The sequence below is a fragment of the Gossypium hirsutum genome, chromosome D01, assembly GCF_007990345.1.
Source record: "Gossypium hirsutum isolate 1008001.06 chromosome D01, Gossypium_hirsutum_v2.1, whole genome shotgun sequence".
Taxonomy (NCBI): domain Eukaryota; kingdom Viridiplantae; phylum Streptophyta; class Magnoliopsida; order Malvales; family Malvaceae; genus Gossypium; species Gossypium hirsutum.
Window position 1 is genome coordinate 44,778,929 of NC_053437.1, and position 23,346 is coordinate 44,802,274.

Genomic DNA, 23,346 nt, shown 5'->3' on the forward strand with positions numbered 1-23,346 from the left:
AAATGAATTAGGGCAAAATACTAGTGCAATAAAAAATGTAAAAGAATATCCATTTATTCAAGATTTAAGAAATCGCGGCCCAATACGTTAGGGCACAATTCCTCTAAAATCCCAAACTCGGAATATTTCCTTTATTATTTTTTTAAAAATATTCATTTCGAGAAATCAATGTGTCACATCCAATACGTTAGGACACAACGTGTTGAATTCCTAATAATGAGTTCTTATTTTTTGATTAAAGAGAAATCCTTGATTGTTAGATTTTCAAAAAAATCGGAACCCAATACGTTAGGGCTCAATTTCCTTGAGAAATCCTAAATACGAGTATTACCTCTATTTTGAAGCGTTTTATTTTAAAATTAAATAAGAGATAGAGTAATGTTATGTTGAATATGTGAATGAATGCCCCTTAAACAAATATCAATAATAAATACAACAATTTCATAGAAATAATATGAATAAACAAACAAATAAATAAAATAATGACGTGCAAAATATCAAATAAATAAGCAAGATAATAATAAAAATATGCAAACATAAATTAATAAGCGAATAAAAAAAATACATGTACACATAAAAAAATACATAAGTTTTAAACAATTAATATAATATTAAAATTAATTAAATAAATTAAACATGTGTATATAAAATATAAGGATGCGGAAATTTTAGTATAAAAAAACATAAATACATGCTTAAATATACATATAAAAATAATAATAATTGCATATGAGAATTATAAAATAAAAATTATAAGAATACAATTGCATTATCAAAAATATTAATTTTTAAAGAAAATATGAAAATGGACTAAATTGGATCGCCAGTAAAGATCCGGGGTAAAATCGCAAATAAATAAAGTCTGGAGGACTTAATTGAACGCTCGAATTACATAGAGGGGCTGGAAGGGCAATTTTCCCTTCTCCTCTAAACGACGCCGTTCAAATTAGACCAAATTGAAATAAAAATAAATAAAAGGGTAAATTAAAAAAAATAAAAAAAAACTTAATTACAAAAATATTAAAAGGCGGAGGGGCTAAATAAAATAAATAAATAAAATTCGCAGTGGTATCACCTTCTCCCTTTTTTTAAAATCGTAAATCAGTAAAAAAATAATCGAAAGAAAAAAATAGTAAGCCACCTTTAAAAAACTGCCAATCGTTCTCTTTTTTATTCCTCCTCTCTTTTTTTCTTACAATGAAGGGAGAGACCTCTATTTATAGTTGAGCCTCCCCAAATCCAACGGTACAAATCAATTACATCAACAGCTGAGATTAAAGGGTATCTACAAATTAAATCTCTAAGATTACAAAATCATATCTTCTAAGATTGCATATCATATCTAAGATTATATATTATATCTAAGATTACATATCATATCTAAGATTGCATATCCCTGAAGATTATGTTTCCGTAAGCTTGTAGATGGACCTTCAACCTTTTCAAGTAATGGGCAATTCCGATCGGGCCAAATGATATTACTTTGGGGGTTTTTTTTGTGAGTCCGGGCTAAAATTGGGTATTAAAATTATCATTACTAGAATTCTATTGTTAGTTGGATCAGTATGTGCTGTTGACACATACATGAAATACCTGTCATGGTTGTATGTTTTTTGCAAAAAAACTACTGGTATAATTTTTACTCTGATTAGTTGTAGTTATTTTTGTGTTATATGTACAGTCTTTATATCTGCAACCCATGCTTGGGATTTATGTTTTTGTTTTTTGCATGGGTATATTGAAGCCAGTAAAGCTCGCATTTACCACTCTGGAGATGATTCAGTTGCTTTAGTAGCTCAGACAGTTCTACTCTACGTTTTCGAGAATATACTGAAATTATTACATCCATTCATGAAATTCGTAACTGAGGAACTGTGGCAGGTGTGGGCTTTGTAGTGTTTACCACGTTTTTTGTTAATATAATTTTTATAATTTAAACTCATTTAGTTTACCATATTCTTGAATCTGATAATTCATGTTAATATTAAGTTTGGATAAAATCTGCTGGAACACAATTTCCGTTTATGAGCACCTTATCAAGTCTAGATTTAATGTGCACACCTGACTTTGCACATGCACATGTACTTAAGTGAATTTTAGGTTCACATTACAGCATTCATGAATAGTGCTTCATACAAGAAATGATATTTTTTCTTTTCTTTTATTGTTTTAGGCATCCCCTAAGGTTTTCTGTAGATGTAACTGTGGATTTTTCTTTTATTTTATTTATCTTCAGGCACTTCCCAATCGGAGAGAAGCTCTTATAATATCTTTCTGGCCACAAACTTCTCTGCCCAGGAGTACTGATTTGGTAAAAAGATTTGAAAATTTACAAGTTCTGGTGAGTTTATAGAACTCTTATTTTTTCCTCTACATTTGCCACCAAATACTCTTCAACCCAAGGTAAGGGAATCATTAACCTCTGATAATTTATGTGCTAGACTCGAGCTATCCGAAATGCTATAGCTGAGTATTCTGTTGAGCCAGCAAAGCGCATAACTGCTTCTATTGTTGGTAGTGAAGAAGTCATTCAGTATATATCTGTAAGTGTAGTTTGTTTCTTTAGGGATTGTCTTATTAATTATAAAGAAAAATGAATGGCACCGTTTTGTTTCTTTTCTTGATTGTGCCATCTTTCGATGCATAATATATACTTGTAACTATACTACCACAGGCTGTTGTAAAGTCTGGCATAAAAAGGAATGGCTTAATGAACAATGCTAATGTCTTAAGTATCTGTATTCTTAGCGTGTCCGCAAATCAATGTTGATAGGTTGTATCCTCTTGATGCAGGAAGAGAAGGAGGTTTTGGCTCTCTTATCCAAGCTAGATTTAGACAATATTCATTTCAATAATGAAGTAGTGTTAGGTTTTTCTTCTTTGTTAGCTAATATTAATTTTAATCTGCTGATTTTAGCTGCCTGTTATTTGATTAGATTGTTGGTTATGCTGGCTTGAGTTTTGAATCTGGTGAACAAAGATGGCAAAGAAGAAGAATCCCCTAGTTTATATGGATGTGTCAATAGATGGTGATCCTGCTGAAATAATGGTTTTTGAGGTATGGTTTTAGCTACGGAAGCAAGTCAACAAAATTTTACATTTTTGTATTGTCCTTTGCCCATGTACTCTTGTTTTGAATTACTATGCATTGGGTTTATATATGTGTATATTGGAGATTATGCTTTTGCTTATATTTATCAGTTTTCTTTGATTCTTCAGCTCTTTCCTGATATTGCTCCCAAGACTGCAGAAAATTTCCGTGCCCTTTGTGCAGGTTCTGATATTCTTATTTCCCATTGTTATGATGTTCTTTTATTCTCCAGGATTTTTAAATTACCGTATTAATAATAATTCCTTTTGTTAACTCTTTAAGTTTTTGTTGTATATGATCTTTTTCACGTTTGAAGAAGTATTTGTGGTCAGGGGCAAGATAGTTTCTGGGTTGTAATTGTTTACTATATGCTATGTCAATACACGCTCATCATGTGGGTGAAAAAATAAAAGAATATAAAAATTACTCAACTAATGTTCTTTTCTTCTTTGAAAAAACTAATTATTATTAATGAAAGAGAAATTAAAGTGAAAATGGTTTTAAAACTGCATGTGAAAACTAGGAGTGACTTTTAGTTAAAATTAAAGATTAAATTTCTTATTTGATCTTATTGTTGTACTAATTTTCTCTTGTAAGTTTGTTTTATCTGTCTTTCCCCCAACTGAGTTGGTGTCCACTTCACTTGTAACACCAAACTCAGTCAGTCTCTTTGCTGTAATCTATGATGTTAGGGCCTTCACTAATTTTCTATTTGTCTATTACAGTTTGGTAGTTTTGGGAGTGGTTGGGATATTAATTTTTTTCTCAACTATTTTGTTCTGAAGGAATTAAGTTTTCTTGGGGTTTGAATTACTGGGAAGCTATTTTTGTTGTGATATACATACTTTTTTTCTTTTAAAGAATCTTATATTTTGTCTAGTTAATCCGTATAATTTCCTTATTAATATTCATGCAAATTGTATTGAAGCATGTTCTTTCAAGTTTATGATCAACTGATCGGTTGAGAGTGCATCATTTGTCTGAAATTGATAATGTCTCATTTATGGACTTCTGGGGCTCATCCACAAATGCAATTAGTAATTAAATGTGTTTCTACTCTTTATTTATTGTTTTTAATAAAATCCCATTAGACGATCTGTTAAAATATACTATACTATTGGATTTGGGATATCTATTTTAAGGCTGATGTTTCTTTTTGATCCTGGTGTGTTCATGTATATGTCTTCAAACATACTGGCTTTTGAAACTAGATTGTGTCTGAGTCACAAAAAAAGACTACCAACAGAAGATAAAAGTGGTGCTGGTATCAGAATTCATGATAACAATGAAGGAGAGGAATCCACGGTCGTGCGATTTGAAGGGGAAGTGTCACTGGGAGATTTAATATGGCTCAAAGTCCTTGGGAAAACATGGTGGCCTACAGTGGTATGCCTGTGGTTGTTTGATCTTGCAACTAGTTCTTTTTTTCGGCCTTTTAAAGATTAATTAGCATTTGGAGCAGAATTATGTAGTTCTGTGGATTTTATTTGTCGATATTGTTTCAGGTTGTGTTATTAATTGTGTTATTAATTTATTATTTTAAATTCTAAAACTAAATTCATTAATTTTTATATTTAGTTTTAAAGTTAAAATTTTCATAGAAAATTTAATTTAAATAATATTTTTTTTATTTATCTTTAAAAAGTATATTTAAAGTTCAAATTTAAAAATAAAATAAAATATAATATTTACCATAAAAATAAATAGTATTTGATTAAAATAAATTTTTTTAAAGGTTATGTTTTTAGCGGCGTTTTTGCGAGAAGCACCGCTAAAGGTTTGTTCTTTAGCTGCGTTTGTGATAAAAACGCCGCTAAAGGTCATGTTCTTTAGCGGCGTTTGTGACAAAAGTGTCGCTAAAGGTCATGATCTTTAGCGGCGTTTTTGACTAAAGAGCCGCTAAATGTCATGATCTTTAGCGGCGTTTTTCACATAAATGCCGCTAAATTTAGCGGCAGTTTTTGCAGCGCTTGTGAAAGCGCCTTTAATATTTTTAGTGGTGCTTAAAAGCGCCGCTAAAGGCCTAAAAAAGGCCACTAAAAGTCTATTTTGCTGTAGTCGATTATGGTATTGTATATGTGTATAAGTGCTTTGGTTAAGCTTATGCCATTTTGAATAACTATGTGTATAAATATGCATGTATGGTTTAGGTCATATGGAGTACCTTATTTGATAATATTTAAGTCATGAGAAAATGAAGTATAGTTCTTGCTTGTAATGGATATGAAATGCTAAGTTGTTTATGCTTGAATGGTTAATGTCTTATGTATGAATTGTGGTGCAAATGATGACATCTTAGTTAGACACTTAGGTTGTATGTTATATGGGTATTTTGGCAGGTTTTTAATGTATTTTAAATAGGTTAAATGGTTGGTATGGCATGACTTGTGGCTTAAGGGATTACAGGTGTGATTGCTTGGGTTAGAAGGTGTGTTTAGGTGCACATGGCTTGTGACATAATTTGCCACATGACCGTTTGTCACACACAGTTGTATGACATGACCATGTGGTCTAATAGATTTTGGTGCAGGTTCATTCACATGGAATTAGTCTGTTACACAGCTTGGCGACACGGCTTGGCGACACGACCATGTAACCCAGGATTACATGGTATCAGTTTATCACACAGTTAGGCAACACGACCATGTCTTAGGACCACATGGTCTCAGCCTCGTCACATGGCCTGGAAACACGGCCGTGTGACCCTTGTTTACATTTTTACCTGAATTTTTGTAAATGTTTTAGTTTAGTCCTGAGTTGTTACCAAGTTGGTTTTAAGGTCTCGTATGCTTAGTTGATGCCTTATTTTGATTGTAAATCGCTTCTTACATGTGTTAATGTTGTTTAATATATTTGTTGGTTATTAATGCCGAATCCTTGTATGATAGTAACGTTTATCAACTGTAGTACCTTATAACTTGGGTTCGGTGACCAGACCGAGTATAAGGTGTTACACAGCTGTTGCTAAGGACAATATATAGAGGTCATCTAGAGTTTGATTTTCGTGCAAACTTGGAGAATATATTTGAAGATTGCGCCAAAACACTGATGGAAAGTTTCCAGAAATGACCAGTATGTCGTGCCATAGGGTAGGCGTGGTACGATACAAAACTAGTTTTTCCCTTGTTCTTGCTTCCATCAAGGGTGTGCCACGCCATAGAGAATGCATGGCGTGACACGAAAAAAAGATTCTGTATTTTTTGGTTCAAAGTGGTTGTGCTGTGGCATAGGATTGCTATGTGACTGGTCAAAAGCCTCCGGTTGTCCATACTTGCCCCAACTACCATCTAGCTCCTCCGTTGCTCTTGGAAACTTCTTTTCTTCTAATTCTAACATCAAATTAAAAATCTAATCCTAAAATATAACTAACAATAGAAAAATGGAAAATAAAATTAAAATCAAACAAAATTTAAAAGCGAAGTCATATTTCGAAGTTAGGACGATCTGTATCGTCCCCAAAGAAGAACTTCCAAATGGTGCTCGACACTTTGATCTGTCGTTTGTTCCATTATCGATAAATTTGAACAACAACCTTTGGTTCATTCCAATGATATTGCCTTATCTAATATCGACATAACATCCACATCATGAGCCATTTGGTGTCGAATTTGATCCAACCATAAATTATCTTCGGGGGATTATTTTCTTAAGCTTCTTCCCCTCCATGTTGCGAGAAGCTTTGGTCGCCCAAGTTTTTCCTTCATCACCAAATAAGAACAAGACGAACTTGCCAGTTTCTTCGGTTTGCACCCCCTTGGTTATGGCCAGAAAATGTACCGGCCTGTCTACACTTTTATTTAGAATTGGTTGAAGCTCCTCTACCTCTAATTCTAATACTACATCTACTACTATGTGAATTGGATTAGAGATGTCTTTGACTATATTCAACTCGTCCCCGTCTCCAGTTCCAAATTGTTGTTGACTTTCAAGATTTAATTCCGGATAGTTGTCAGTAATACTATGGACCTTTGGATCGAAATTGGAGACATAATGTACGACCTCTTCCAATGGAGTCTTTGCTTAGTAAGTTCGTTGGAGTTGTTCGATCATGAACAACATCATATCCTCCAATCGTTCGAAACATGCGAAAATAGGTCGCTCTATTGCTTCGCATGACCATGTTTCATGTGAATTACCATAGATATTAGGAAAATCATGCACGACCTCTTCTAATAGAGCTCTACTTCTGTTTGTTTTTGGAGTAAATCCTCTTACTGGTGCACCCATTTTTGAATTTCTTCTAAGTTCTCCATCATAACTCCATTCCATTGGTTTTGAAGTAGTCGGGCATGCAACATTCTTCATCATAACTCTATTGGTTCGTGAAATCTCCCTCTCTTTCAGATGTATACTTGTTCGGATTAAGTGGGAGTTGTTTGAACATTCAGGCTGCTTGTTTTTGTAATCCTGACTCCATTGGTTTATCAAAGCTCTGTACAACCAACTCGATTTGGATAGTTCAACACCAACCTATAAAATCAGTATTCATGATTAAATATGCTAATCAACAAAGTAAATAAAAAGATTAAAAATAAAAATATTTAATTAACCAAAAAAATAAAAATAAAAATATTTAATTATGTACCAAAAAATATAACACTATCTAGCTTGTTCGTCTTTTGATTAATATTATTTTACAATAATCAATCTAATAAAAATTTTACTGTCACAATCCCTGGCCATGGCACCAACGACTTGACCTCCTATAAACGTGTTATCGTTCATAATATAAATATCACACCAAAAATATATAAAATTAAGTCGCCAATGTCTGCACGTGTACGGGTCAAATTATAATATAGTAAAGTTTAAAACGAAACACTAGTAAGTATTCCGAGAATCATGCCCTAGGGATAGAAGATTGGAGAAACTAGTATTAACTTAATTACAAAAAATAATTACTAATCTAATCGAGTCACGAATTAGTAGTGTTAATCCAAATAAAAATTTTAATTAAACTAATGAAATTAATTAACGTAAAATTTACCTAATGGAATTTTCTATTCTTATTGTTAACGATGCGGGCCTTTAGCCTATGATCGATTAAATCTCTAATTATCTAATTAAATAATTAATTACCCTTAATTTAGTTATTTATTACCCTTAGTTAAGAATACCCTTCTGGTCACCCTTCCGATCTCTTCCTAGGCATATGGGTACCTTCCCAGCCTCACCACTAGGCAAAAGTTATACACGGCAGGGTACCCTTCTGGTCTCATCTGTCTAGATATTGTAACATCTCTCATCCGTCTCTGTCATAAAATCAAGGTTACGAGATGCTATAGTAAATATCAAAACAAGAGTAAACAATTTTAATTCAAATATTATTTTAACATTCATTAGAATTGAATAATTCAAATAAAACGTGTTGTACGTGCGCGATTGGGCTTAAATCGAGCTTACAAAAGCTCTAAAAACAATTCAGAACTAAACAGGGAGGTAAAAACACAAAACATGGGTCACACGGCCGTGTGGCAAAGCCTTGTGGAACTAAATGTAAAATTTTTTAAACATTCACACGGTCATGTGGTTGGGCCGTGTGAGAGACTGAGACCGTGTCAATAACCGTGCATCTAAATTACTAGTGGCATACGGCAGTGTCAATCAGGCCGTGTCAATCAACTGTGTGTGACACATGGCCGTGTGGCAAACCATGTGACATGAAAAATGACCATTTTTGCAATTTATTCAACTTAAACACTTAAGCATTCAAACACACATCAATATACTTCAAAGTCTTGCTTAAAATACAGTAATAAATCAAGTCAAATCATGGTACAAAAAACCTAAACTGCCTAACCAATATGCCTCATTTGGCACCACAATATAACAAAACTAATTCTACCCATTCAATTCAATCATACCATTCATGCATTGCCTATACATTCATAATAGCAATTTTATTTTAATACATTAATTCACATACAATTTAGGCATATCAACCTTCACTTCATATATGCAAAGTATGATTCAACTTACCAAAATCAACATAATCTAACTCACTTTCATACAATACCATATAAGATATCAGAATGGCAATTTCACAAGTTCAACATCAAGCACATATATACATTATACCTATTATAGGCCATTTATAATGGAGCCAAGATGAACCAAAGTTTACCAAAAGAGATGGTAGATAAAAGTGAGCCCTTAAGTGATTAGATAGCCAAGTTCCGTAAAGATGCAACTACAGAAGACGTGCAAATAAAATGAGGTAAGCATTGATATGCTTAGTAAGTTCATAGGTACATAAACAATAGTCTTACCTTAGATTCACATTTAAGTAAATAGAATTAACTAGTTTAAGTCAACTTTCCTATCAAGACATTTTCCAATAGAAATGTGTGTATATCATGAATCAAATCATATAATCTTCCCAAATCCATTCAATACGATACATAACAGTACCATTCAGTGAAAACTATAAAACATATTAATCAAGTCAATCAACTGATCATATCCATTCGTAAACACATTCTTTTCAACTCATCACATGCACAATCAAATATCTTTTTTTTAAACATATAACATTGTCACCACAAGTCACATTTACAAAGCGAGCATTTCATACATATAAACTTTACACTTTTCAGTCATTTTGATATATTTTCCAAGCAACTTTCAAACACATACTCACCATTCATTCAATTTCATTAGCTAACATTTCAATAGTTGTACAAACATATCATTTCCAAGAAATCCATGAAGTCATATCATATAATTTATTTTAACAGTTATCCCGATGAACTCTAGCAAAATAATTCGGATACTCTAGTAACTACACCATACCAATGAGCACTATAGTACAAACAAGGGCACCGAAGTGCAAAAAAGGGCATGATTGTGTAGTTAAGGGCATAGATGTCCACACGGGGACACTAAAGTGTGAACAGGGGCACCAAAGTGCAAATAGTAGCACCGAAGTGCAAAGTATAAGCACCAAAGTGCAAACCCGTACAATCGTTTGCTACGTTCAAATGGGCATTTGACTAGAATTCGTAACATTTATAAATCGAGGGCACTTCTATGTTCTCAGTGCATATTCTATAAATAAGTCACATTTATTCTGAATCCCGATGAATCATTTTTCATAAGTATTTATCAGTCTTCAAATAAATCCTTTTTCACCTTGGTATTAGTTTATAGCATTTCATGTTTCAAACAATATAAACAAATACAAATACAAATACAAATACACAATTCAAAAACAATTAAATACATAAATATACACACATTTCTATACCCTATGAACCTACCTAATATATTCAGCTAACGAGTTAGTTAATAGGGACTATTCCGTAATTTTTCTTTTTCCTTGATTTTCCTCCGTATGATTCAATCTTTGATCTATATAATAATTTATTTCACATTATCAAATTTGATCACTTTAAATTATCTAAATTCACTAATATAATATCTTTTATTCATTTTGCATAATTTTCTTAAAGTTTTTTATTTTATTCAATTTAGTCCCTAAAACCGAAACTATTATATCTTTCAAAATAAAGCTTTGATTTCAATCCATTACAATTTCATCACTGTATAGCCCTCTAAAAACATAATTTTTAGAAATTTAATGACAAATTTTACATTATTACAATTTGGTCATTATACACAAAACTAACAAAATTTACTTAACAAATTAGTCCTATTTCATTTCTAAGCTTCAAAATATACCATAAACATTCAAAAACTTCAATTAACAACAATAGAAACTTTTCTAAACTTTAACCATTTTGAAAACGGAGGTACGTGTTAGCTAGACTAAGTTACAACGATCTTAAAAATATAAAATTTACGAAAAACAAATAACTGGAGGACTTACATGCAAGCATCCAAGTTTAGTTGAACCTTAGCTTCAACAATAGAGTTTTTTTGTTTTTGTTTCGATGAAGGAAAACCAAAATGAAGACGATGATAATGGCATTTTAATGTTTTAACCTTTAAGAATAATATGTTAACATGTTTTATTATTATTTTAATTCTAATTTTAATATAAAAATAATCGATAATTAAACGTTAACCATCCACTCATAATAAGGAAGGTTAAATTACCTTAAAGATCTTTAATCATTCATTAATTAGGACATTTAACTAATAAAACTTAATATCGATTAACTTTTATGGTTTTTATAATTTAGTCATTTTTCCTTAATTGACATCAAATCACCAAAATTACCAAACTAAACTTCAATCCACTTATACTATAGCTCCCTAAATATTCAAAAAAAATATTTATGAGCTCGATTTATGAAAACGAGATCCTGATACCTCATTGTCAAAAACCACTAACTTTCGATACGCACCACTTGTACCTTGACGAACTGACAAATTAATAAATTCTATTAAATTATGATTCACTACTATAATATATTTGACTTATAAATATTAATTAAATATATCTACAGATTCACTCATCGGAATTGTGATCTTGAAATCATTGTTTCCGGCGCTGCTGAAACACATATTGTTACAACTCTCCCCTTTAAGAAATTTCATCATCGAAAGTTTTACATGAAAATAGGTTCAGATACTGTAATCTCATTAACTTTTCCATTTCTCAAGTAACTTTTTCTGTACCATGTCGATTTTACAAGATTTTCACTGACATAACTCATTAATTCCATAGTTTTTTTATTTCCAATGCTAAAATTTTGACTGGTTCTTCTGAATATCACAAGTCATGTTTTATTTCTATCTCATCGAAAGTAATCACGTAAGAGAAATCTGATTTATATCGTCGTAGCATCAAAACATGAAAAACATTATGAATCTTTTTGAGCTCCGAAGGTAATGCTAGTCTATAAGTCACGAGACTAATTCTCTCTATAATCTCATACAACCAAAGAAATCTCAAACTAAGCTTTCCTTTTCTGCTGAACTATAACACTTTCTTCCACGAGGAGACTTTTAGAAATACTCTGTCACCAGTCTAAACTCAACATCTTTTCTTCTTGAATCCACAAACAATTTCTAATGATCTGAACAGCTTTTAAAACAATCTCGGATCCCGATCCTAATCAATAGACAACGACACATCGCACAATCTAACAATTTGAACGACATATAGTTCAATCAATTTTCTCAAATGAGTAATCAATCCTGACCAGAATAAACGAGCTGAATTCGTCCATCTTTCCACAATTACCTAGATTGAAACACATTCCCATTCCATTACCTAGATGGCTATAGTAAACCTGACGGAACTTGATGCTCGACTTTTACTTGCTGACATACCAATCTCGATACAAACTTAGATATTTCTCGTTTCGTTCCCGACTACCAATAACTTTGTTTCAACTCATTATTCATTTTGTTGCCTCCCAGATGTATTGAATAAATTTTGTTATGGGCTTCTCGTAGAATATCTCTTTTAAACTCAAAAATGTTTGGTACACAAATTCGATTTCGAAAATACAAATTATCATCACGACCAACACTGAAATTAATTATTTGACTATTCTTAATCTGCTCCTATTTAGCTAACAAATTCAAATTGTTTCTATGCAAATCTCAAATTTTTTGAAGAAGTAATGGTATAACTTTTAGCTCACTGACAATATAACCATTAAACTCTCAAATCAAGTGAATATTCATAGCTTTTAGAGATTTCTGACTCAACAAATTCGTCATCATATCAACTTTTACTCGAATGATAACCGATGATCAGACCATTATCTTTCAATAACTCTAGGTATCTGTGTTATCTCAAACTCAATTTTGGAACTTTTGTTAACATAGCTTTCAACTTTTCGAAGCTCTACTGACATTTGTTCAATCAAACAAAACTGAAGTTTATCTGCAACAACCTTGTCAATGTTAAAGCTATCATTAAAAAGCCTAAACAAATAATCTATAATATATAGTAAATCCTAGAGGACCACACACTTTTATAATAATTCATGGTGATTCCCTAGTTTACAATTATTAGGAGTTGATTCAAAGTAACTCAGACATTTTTAGTAGTTAACAAAAGATCTAGAAAAACTTACCACTTGAAATTAGAAATCATATTCACTGATATTCACAAATATATATATTTCTCTCTTAAAATCTGTAACATTGTTTTCTGATGCTGATCATGTTCAATTTCATTCCTTGAATAGATTGAATATCATCGATAACATAGCAATAATTCTATTCAGAGATAGCTAGCAAATTTTGTCTATTAGATCTATAAAGCGGCTGAGCGATTGATAATCTAAGCGGTGTTATCAGAATCTTAATTGGTTTATATCAAGTCTATAAAGTAGTCTTTGGCACATCTATCTCATAAGTCTGAGCTAACAACCATCTGTTTGAAAATCAATGCTTAAATGGATAGTAGTCCCCTTTCACTAAACAATTAAGTCATCTCTATAAAATAAAAAATACTAGTTCTTAATGGTGTCTTAGATATGCTATCTGTAATCATTATACAGTTCTTAGAATCTGATATTTCTTTTTAATAAACACAGTATTGTTTTCCCAGATTACACACTCGATTGTCTAAAACCTCTGTCAACCAACTCTTGCAACTGTGCCTTTAACTCTTTTAATTCATTGGAGCCATTTTATATGAAGCAATCTAGGTCTGAGTAATTCAGGGCATTATCTCAATAGCAAACTCAACTTCTCGTCCTATTGGTAATCTAGGTAGTTCTTCAAGAAACATATCACTGAATTCCCTATCTGTTAGTAACTAATCAATCTTCGATTTTGATGCTCGTGTATGAAAAATGTAAGTTAAAAATGCTTCACATATTTTACGAACCATTATCTGAGCAAAAATCGCAGATGCGACATTCATAACAAAAAAAAAATTGTCTGACTTAAACAATATTCAACTTGGTAATAATGATATCTCAAATTGATTCATTTCTGACTACAATTTTCTACAGCATCATTCAAAGTCAACCAGCCCATACTTAAAACTACATCAATCTCACGGAACGATGATAACATTAGGTCAGTAGGAAAAATCACAACCTTGAATTCTCAGTAGATAGTTTTTACAAATCAAATTAACTATGACATACTAACCTAACAATTTAGTTACTTTAACATTAAATTCAGTCTTTTCTACTGATATGTTCTTTTTAGATACTAAAATAGTACAAATTTAAGAATGAGTCGACTCAGGGTCTACCAATGCATATATATTAATATCAAAGAGAGAAAAATCACTAGTTATAAAATCTGGGGTAGAAGCCTCTTTTCTGGCTCGAATGACATATGTTCTAACAGACACCCTAGTCTCATATCTGTTTGCGTTATCTTTTGTTCCACATCAAATAGTTCTAGTGTTACTACTTTGTCTTGGTCGTTTGCCTCTCTAAGAAACAAACATCTCTATCTGATTTTCATTAATGCCTGACTACTTTGGGCAGTCTCTCATAAGATGTTTGGTAGATCTATATTGAAAATAGGCCCCATTCATAACTTGACATACACCCCTGTGGAACTTTTCACAATGATCACAAACAAATTTATCGTCATTACAGACACTACCAACACTAACTACCAACGCCGACTAGAATCTTGAATCATTCTATCTCAACTTCTTTTTACCTATGAATCCAGATGATGTGACATTGCGACTAAAATTTTCTCTCAGTTTCTTTAAGAGTGGAGCTGGAAACGATTTAGATACATTTCGCTCATTAGAGCCATGAAATTTCATTTCAGTCATTTTCATACTGTTCTAGGTCTCTTCTATTTTCTGTGCTCGATTAGAAAACACCATGGATTCATGTATTTCCATTGCTCCAACCAACATTTTAATTTCATCATTTGGTCCATCTTCAAAATGAACACACATCTCTTCCTCAGTCAATACAATCTCACGAGCATACTTACTAAGCTATACAAACTATCGTTCATATTCTGGTACAAACTTGTTTTTCTGTTTCAACTCGAGAAACTCTTCCTTTTTTTGTCTAGGCACCGTGTACAAACATATTTCTTTCTAAATTCCATTCGAAAAATGTCCCAACTAACTTTCTCTTTTTGTACAATAGCTAATAACGTACCACCACTGATACACTTCGTCTTTCAACAATAATACAACACATCCTAAGTAGTCATCGGTTGAACATGCCAATTCATCAAATATTCTCTGAATATTTTCTAAACAAAATCCATCTCTTGCTGGATCATCATCGTCTTGCCTCTGGACTCATCAACCCCACATTTACGAATCTCATCTATGAAAGTCTACATACACATACATGAGTGGAACTTTGAGGACCAGAAAGTGCTAGGGGAGGCACAATAGGGGGCGGAGGTTGTAGAGCCACAAAATTGACTCGTAAGAATTCATTGAACCATTGGCCTAGTACTTAGAAAAAGGCATTTTTACCTCTTTTTCGGACATCTGTGAAACTGGCACGATATATACTCATTCTTGCTTGGGAGCTGAGACATTACATTCGATTTCATCAGTAATGGCACAGTTAGAATCGGCCAACATCTTTTATATCTAAAAAATAGGGTTAGATAAGATCAAAAGCAATACACTACCACATGATATATGTGGCATGTAATTTCTAGACTTCAAAGACACTATGTTTAGTCTTAGAATTGACTAAATCATAGTTCTGATACAACTAAATGTAACACCTCTCACCCATGTCCGTCGTCAGATTAGGTTACAGGATATTACATTAAATAACAGAACAAAAGCAAACAGTTTTAATTCAAAAACTCTTTTAAGCATTTATTAGAAATCAATCATTAAAATAAAACATATTGTATGTGCGAGATCGAGCTTATGAAAGCTCTAAAAATAATTCAAAACTAAGAAAAGGAGGTAGAAACACAAAACAAGGGTCACACGACCATGTGGCTAGGCCGTATGACAGGTTGAGGCCATGTGGACCTAGATGTAAAATTTTGTAAACATTCACATGGCTGTGTCAACCAACTGTGTGTGACACACAGCCGTGTGGCAAACCGCGTGACATAAAAAATGACTATTTTTTTTAATTCATTCAACCTAAACACTTAAACATTCAAACATAAATCAATATACCTCAAAATCTTGCCTAAAACACATTAATAAATCAAGCCAAATCATGATATAAAATAAACTAAAGTGCTTAACCAATATGCCTCATTTGGCAACACAATATAACAAAACTAATTCTATCCATTCAATTAAATCATACCATTCATGCATTGCTCTTGTGTTAATAGTCATGATTATTGCCTAAAATGAGGTCAACAATGATGGAAACCCAACCTATGTGATTGGAGATCCCATGAGTTAGGTTCATATGGGTAAGAATAAAGTCATTAGTTGACCTGTTAAACACTATAAGATTATGTTCCTCTTATGGTGTAAATAGTGCTTAAACAAAATCTGAATAGATGGCGAGGATGAGTAAAAAATCTTAATCAAATTCATATTATTTATAAGTAGTGTATTTCTCTACAGAATACACTTGATGGATCACTATATGAGTGTGAAGTGGGGCTGCTTTTATGAGATTTTTGGAAATTTATAGAGCACTAACAAAAACCAAACATGCACATGGCCTATTAGCGCACAGCCTAATTAAAAAACTAGCCATAGATATAGTGTGATAAATGAGAATGTTAGTTTACATATTTGAATAATTGGTTCATATTCCAAAAGATACCAGTATTATTGCACTGTATAGAAGTTCTTAGCTAAAATTGATTCTTAATTTTCTTTTTAAATATGTGAGGGATTGTTGGAAGTTTTATGTATATCAAAGAATTACACAATCCCACATCCTTTAAAAAACCTCTCAAGATGATGTTTATATAGCATTGTTTTACTTTGGGCCTATAAGAACCAAAATAAAAGGATGGGTACATGTGCATGAAGACTAAACTTGAAAGCTTAATTTAGTTCAAATATGTGTGATACTAGGCTCGAGTTCAGTTTGCTTTTTACATATATTTCCTATTTTTATTTTATTTTTACTATTTTAGTCAAACAAGGAAATTTGATTTTCTAACTAAATCAAAATTTCCTAATGTTATTATTAACCAACAAAATGTGTATTCTCCACCTTCACTTTGAAACACTCTCTAATGTCTTAAAGCTTTCTTTTCTAATTTAGCCGAGTGTTTAATTGGTTTTTTCTTCCTTATTCCCTGTTTTTCTACCGTTAACAAAACTGCTTGTTGAATCCTAAAGAATCCGTGAATCCGTGAAAACATCCTTAAGGACAGTGATCCTCACGCCTCAAGCAACAATTTCAAGTAACTAAATCTCTATTTTATAACACATTATTAGTGACTAAAAATTACATAAAATCAAATGAAAATTATTCAAATATAAAGTGTCAAATTTTATAGAATATTAAAAAAAACTAATAATTTTGGTTTGATTTTAATATATCATATATTCTTGAAATAAAATTGGATAATGTGTATAAACTTAACTATTCAGAGAATATAATGAGAGCTTGAAAGAGATACCCCAAATCCAAAACCAAATCATGCAATAGCTTAAGCAATTGCTTATGTTTACAATCAGCCTATACTAATTGTAGCTAAAGAGAAACATATCTTAAACAAAATTTACGTTGACATCAACATAAAATATATAACACCCCTTAAGAAACAATGCTTTTATTGTCTAATGAAGTAACATTTTATTAAGAAGCAGTGCAATAAACATTAACATGCATCTTAATTTCTGCACCAAATTTCTAAACAATGAAACTCCAATTTGATCGATGAATTCCTTTTCCATGCAACAATTGACGAAATCTTCAATTGATCCAATTAATCCTTATTATTAATTTTTTAATATAAATGTAAGTGAAATCGAGTTATAAAACCGAAAAAAAGAAACATAAAAAAGAATTAAAATGGAAAAACATATAGTTTTTAACCTAATTCATGATATCACATATAAAAGTTTAAAATCTTGATATCATACAAACCAAACTTAATATTACATAAATAATGATTTTAAGATTTTTAGAATAATTTGATTTTCACAATTATATAAAATTATTTGACAAAAAAGAACATATTAATGTTTCCTTCTTGACAATTTCCCTTTTGTTACACAATTCCTTAATACTGGAGGTTATAATTTTTTTTTCTATTAGTTTTATTTATGTAAGTCAATATAATCAACTTTTAATTAGATACCTCCATCAAGTAACAAAAATGAACAAACAAGATTTATTCACTATTAAATTAAATAACATCAATTACCTTGTATTAAATTACTTAATTTTATATTTAATCAAATCCACAATATAGGCTAAAATATTTAAAAAAATCCATGAAAATATCCAATGGAGGATCTTCCTACCTCATTTCAGTTTTTTTAGTAGCCCAACTAGACATGTTCTAGACGGAGCCACTCGCCCAAACTCAAAGTCCGCCAAAAAATGAAAGGGTTTGGAAAAAAATATGAAGCTCAGAGATGGACTTAAGCAATATTTGTGACATGTTTTCTATTTCGGTTGGGCCTTGGGCAAGATCTTTTTGACCCGGGCCAAGTTGAAACCAATTAGTATATAATATTTTAAAACATAATAATTATATCTTACAGTTCTTGATCTGATATTAAGACTTCCCTTGCAGTATAAAATAGGAGTCTTTGTCTATATCGAGTGAGTCAGTGTAAAGACATTTATAAAGATAAAAACATAAACATGAAAGGGAAGTTGCAATGGAGAAAAACGGATGGATGGGGGAGGGATAAGTTAAGCAGATCGATGTATTCTTTTAAACTTTTTACCCTTTAACCTGATACTATTACAAGTTTTTTGAATTGTAAAAATATTTTATATGCCTCAAGTTATCTTTCAGACCAATGTAAACTTATCATTGATAATTGGTGTAGGTATAATGTAGTCACCTATTGTATGTTACTTGTTAGTTTTCTATATTACTAGTGGAACCTTTATTGTGATCATTGAATTTTTGTGGTAATTATGATCCTTGATTTAGAATATTGGTCATTTTTCTATAAAAATGTTTTTTATATATTAAAAACCATATTAAAAAAAATTAAATATTGTCGGGCCAAGCCAAGGCCAAGGCCAAATAAACATCAGGGCATATTTTATATTTTATGTTTGACTGAGCAGTTATATTTTGGAGAAGCTCCAAATATAAATGTTAGTGACCACTTCTACTATGTAAATAGAGTTTGTATTATATTTTGAAGTTACTACATAAAATATTTGGTTCAGAAGTTTCATTATAGAGCCTGAAGTTGTTGAGTCTATCTTTAAGCCCATATGGATATTTGTGACAATACTCCAGCTATGTTATTTGCTAAGAATAACAAAAATGAAAGTCAAAATAGCATATCATTTGATAATAGGCATGCCAAAAAAGTTTTTCTATGATCATTGTGGAAATGAGATTATCCTGAGACATGTCATTATGAGATATTATTTGAAATTTTTATTCATAATTTCCTTGTATTGAAACCAGTGCTGGCCCCATCTAATGTTATCTACCAATTCCCAAATGCATAAGGAAAACAATTGAGAAACTAATTTTTAAGTAAACAAAATCTTTGAAACTACAACTATAGATTCACAAAAACTATAAGGAAAACCAATCGATGTTAGATACATCCAAAATCATATACAACACCCTGGTAAGTCAATAGATTGTAATGGTGTTACTACCATCCTCATGGACAATATTTACAAAAAGCAAGTAGTGGTTATTAGAGTAGCAGTCTAACTGTTTTAGTTTGCTTCTGGTGTAATGCAATTACTAAGTAGTTAGTAATTAATTGCTATTTCTAGTATTGTATAAATATGTATAGTTTGTATGAACAAAGGTATGTTAATGAAGTTCTCAATTCTTGATATTTCAATATGGTATCAGAGCATATTTTTTTATTTTTTGTTGATTGTTGAGTTAAAAATGGAGTCGACTAAAAATTTTCTTAATTTGTTTACCTTTGCATCTCAAAAGGTGGTGATACTCGTTGACTATGGAAATTTCTTGGCATGAAAACAATATGTTTTTTTGGTGATTAAGACACATTGGTTGTAGTCATTTGTTGATGGAAATGTTGCTATGCCACCACGGGTAGTGGTTGATGATGATGGCGTGTCCAGTGAGAATTCAGCGTTTGTTCAATATGAGCAACAAGATTTGGCTTTGGCGGTGTGACTTCTCTCGATTGTAAGGCTTGTCTTCATAACCAATTAGTTGGGAGTTATGATTCTTTTGAGTTGTAATGTTTTATGTTATCGAGTTACTGGTACTTATCTTTTCTTAATATGTATACAATGTACGAGTTAGAGCCACATATTTTTCGCCAAAGAATGATTCGACTTGAGAGTGACATGGAGGGTCAAACAAACACATCTTTCCGACAGTGGTTGGATACAATAGAGCCATGGCAATGGGCTCAAAGTTTTGACGAGGGCTTTCGTTATGGTCAAATGACCACAAACTTAGTGGAGGGGGTCAACGCTGTGTTGTTGAAAACACGACATCTTCCGATTGCATCTGTCTTATCGACTACATTCTACAGGTTGGCTACATTGATGCGAAGAATGGGTCAGCAACAAGTCGACCAGATAGAGGTAGGACATGTGTTTGTCAAAGATGTCAGGGATGCAATGGTTGCAAACCGTCGGATGGCGAGGTCGATGAATGTAGAAATATATTCACGACGTTTGGAAATGTTTCGAGTTATTGAGACGATAGGTCGTCGACCTGGTATACCACCTAGGTCTTATGGAGTTGATCTTCGGAACAGACGGTGCGACTGCAGGAGGTTCGAAACACTTCATTATCCATGTGCGCATGTCGTGGCAGCGTGTGCTAACATGATTTATTTCTATATATTACGTATATCCTTTTTCAATAGAACTCGTGATTAACAAATAATAATATATTACCATATTATTAGCCGCATCAAATATGTGAGGATCGTCGTTAATCAATCCAGCCATTGCGATGCTTGCAACTTCAAAACAAATTTAGTAAAAAACCCTTATTTTGGCCCTTTGTTCGTATTTTTCTTTTTTCCCAGATTTTATTACTTTTAAAAATATACTATTTTCATATTTTATTATTTTATATTATTTTAGTACATTATGTTTGAAATGTATTAATTTAGTGTTTTTTAATATAAATTTAGTAAAAAACCCTTCTTTTGGCCCTTTGTTCGTATTTTTCTTTTTTCTCAAGTTTTATTACTTTCAAAAAATATACTATTTTCGTATTTTATTATTTTATATTATTTTAGTACATAATGTTTGACATGTATTAATTTAGTGTGTGTTTTATATAAATTTAGTAAAAAACCCTTATTTTGGCACTTTGTTCGTATTTTTCTTTTTTCTCAAATTTTATTACTTTCAAAAAATATACTATTTTCGTGTTTTATTATTTTATATTATTTTAGTACATTATGTTTGAAATGTATTATTTTAGTGTGTTTTTTAAAATAAATTTAGTAAAAAAACCCTTATTTTGGCCCTTTGTTCGTATTTTTCTTATTTTCGGATTTTATTACTTTCAGTAAATATACTATTTTCATTTTTTATTTCTTTTCGTATTTTATTTTTTCATAAACATATTTTTTTAGTATTTTATTTTTAATGCTATTTTTGTAAAAAAACTCATTACAACATGCTAAATAAATTTCATAAAAAATATATCTAATCAACATAGAATGTACGTAACATTAGTTTTTTAGACAAATAATACAAAAAAATTAAAATAATACCAACAAAATTACCTTTCCTTGTTTTTTTTTGTTTCTTTTTCCTTCCCTCCCTCTTCTTCTTCTCCTTCTCTTTCTCTTTTTCCTGTGCCTCCTTCTCCTTCTCCTTCTTCTTCTCCTTTCCTTTTCTTTCTTTTTCTTTCTTCTCCTTTCCTTTTCTTTCTTTTTCTTTCTTCTCCATTCCTTTTCTATCTTCTCCTTCAGCCGAATCTGGGGACCATTATAATGGGTGGTGCCGCCTGTGGCAGTGGCACCTTTGGTGTCGCCTCTGCCACTGGCACCTCTGGTGCTGCCTGTGGCAGGCCCTCCACCAAGGTCTTGTCACTTCATCCTTTCATTTTTTTAACTGTTGTGTTTTTTTAGTTTTTTTTACCATTTTGGTACATAAAAAAGTGATATTATTTTGGTATTTTTTTAATTTTTTGGTATTATTTCTGTAAAAAAACCTCTTGTTGTCACCCTCGTTGTCAAAGTTAATACAGTTCGCACGATGCTTGCTTTGGCAGTGTCTAGGAAGTGGAAGTTGTGACAGTTGGATGTGAATAAGGCTTTTTTGAATGGGGATCTACCTAAGACTATCTACATGAAACAACCACCCATGTTTGAGGTTCATGATGATCATGGGCAAACATTGGCTTGTAGATTGAACAAAGCCATCTATGGTCTTAAACAAGCACCGAGGGCTTGGTTTGAGGTGTTGAGAAATTCTTTTAGTTCAATAATTGAAGTTCCAACCTTCATGAGCTGACCCGTCGTTTTTCAAATAAACCTCAGTTAGAAGTGTTTATTTTTTTGGTGTATTTTGATGACACTATAGTAACAGGTGATGATGGTGTTGAGTTAGATTATGTTATTTGCTGTCTTGATCAGCAGTTCTCACTTAAAGACTTAGGTGAGTTGAACTATTTTCTTGGGCTTGAGATTTTGAGACATAAGAGTCGTATTCATGTTTCTTAACATGAACAAAAGTATGCCACTCCTATGGTGAGTTCTCCCACTCTTACATCTTTAATCGGGTCACCTCTTTTTGATGAAACTCTTTATCGACAAGTTGTGGGGAGTTTGCAATATTTGTGTTTAACTAGGCCTGAGTTGTCGTTTGCTGTCAATAAAGTTAGTCAATATATGCATCAACCACATGATGTGCATTGGACAACAGTGAAGCATATTCTTCAGTATGTTTGGGGCACAATTGATTATGCTTTGTTGTTTCAAGAGTCTAGTATAAGCTTAACTGGGTTTTGTGATGCTGACTGAGGTAGTTCACTAGAAGATCGCAAGTCTACTTCCTGTTTTTGTTTGTACCTTGGTGATAATCTTATTGGTTGGACTTCGAAGAAACAAAGTGTTGTATCCTAGTCTAGTTCCGAGACGAAATATCGAAATTTAGCAAACGCCACATCTGACCTGACGTGGTTTCGCTCGCTATTGGATGAGAGAGGTGTCAAGATGAGCGGTACACCAGTCATTTGGTATGATAATGCTAGTATTGTTTCCTTGGCTGCAAATCTGGTACTGCATGCTAAGGTCAAGCATGTTGAATTAGATATGCATTTTGTTCAAGAAAAGG

At 32.0% G+C, this 23,346-nt stretch overlaps 1 protein-coding gene across 1 annotated transcript; it reads left to right on the forward strand.

Annotated features, from left to right (window-relative positions):
• Window positions 1–1,565: 1,565 nt before the first annotated feature.
• On the forward strand, window positions 1,566–4,632 carry LOC107921015 (valine--tRNA ligase, chloroplastic/mitochondrial 2). Its single transcript, XM_041086379.1, has 7 exons — window positions 1,566–1,572; window positions 1,682–1,881; window positions 2,237–2,341; window positions 2,442–2,543; window positions 2,937–3,058; window positions 3,220–3,274; window positions 4,303–4,632. The coding sequence occupies exons 1-5, from the start codon at window positions 1,566–1,568 to the stop codon at window positions 3,003–3,005; spliced, it is 483 nt and encodes a 160-aa protein (XP_040942313.1). The 3' UTR covers window positions 3,006–3,058; window positions 3,220–3,274; window positions 4,303–4,632.
• Window positions 4,633–23,346: the final 18,714 nt, after the last annotated feature.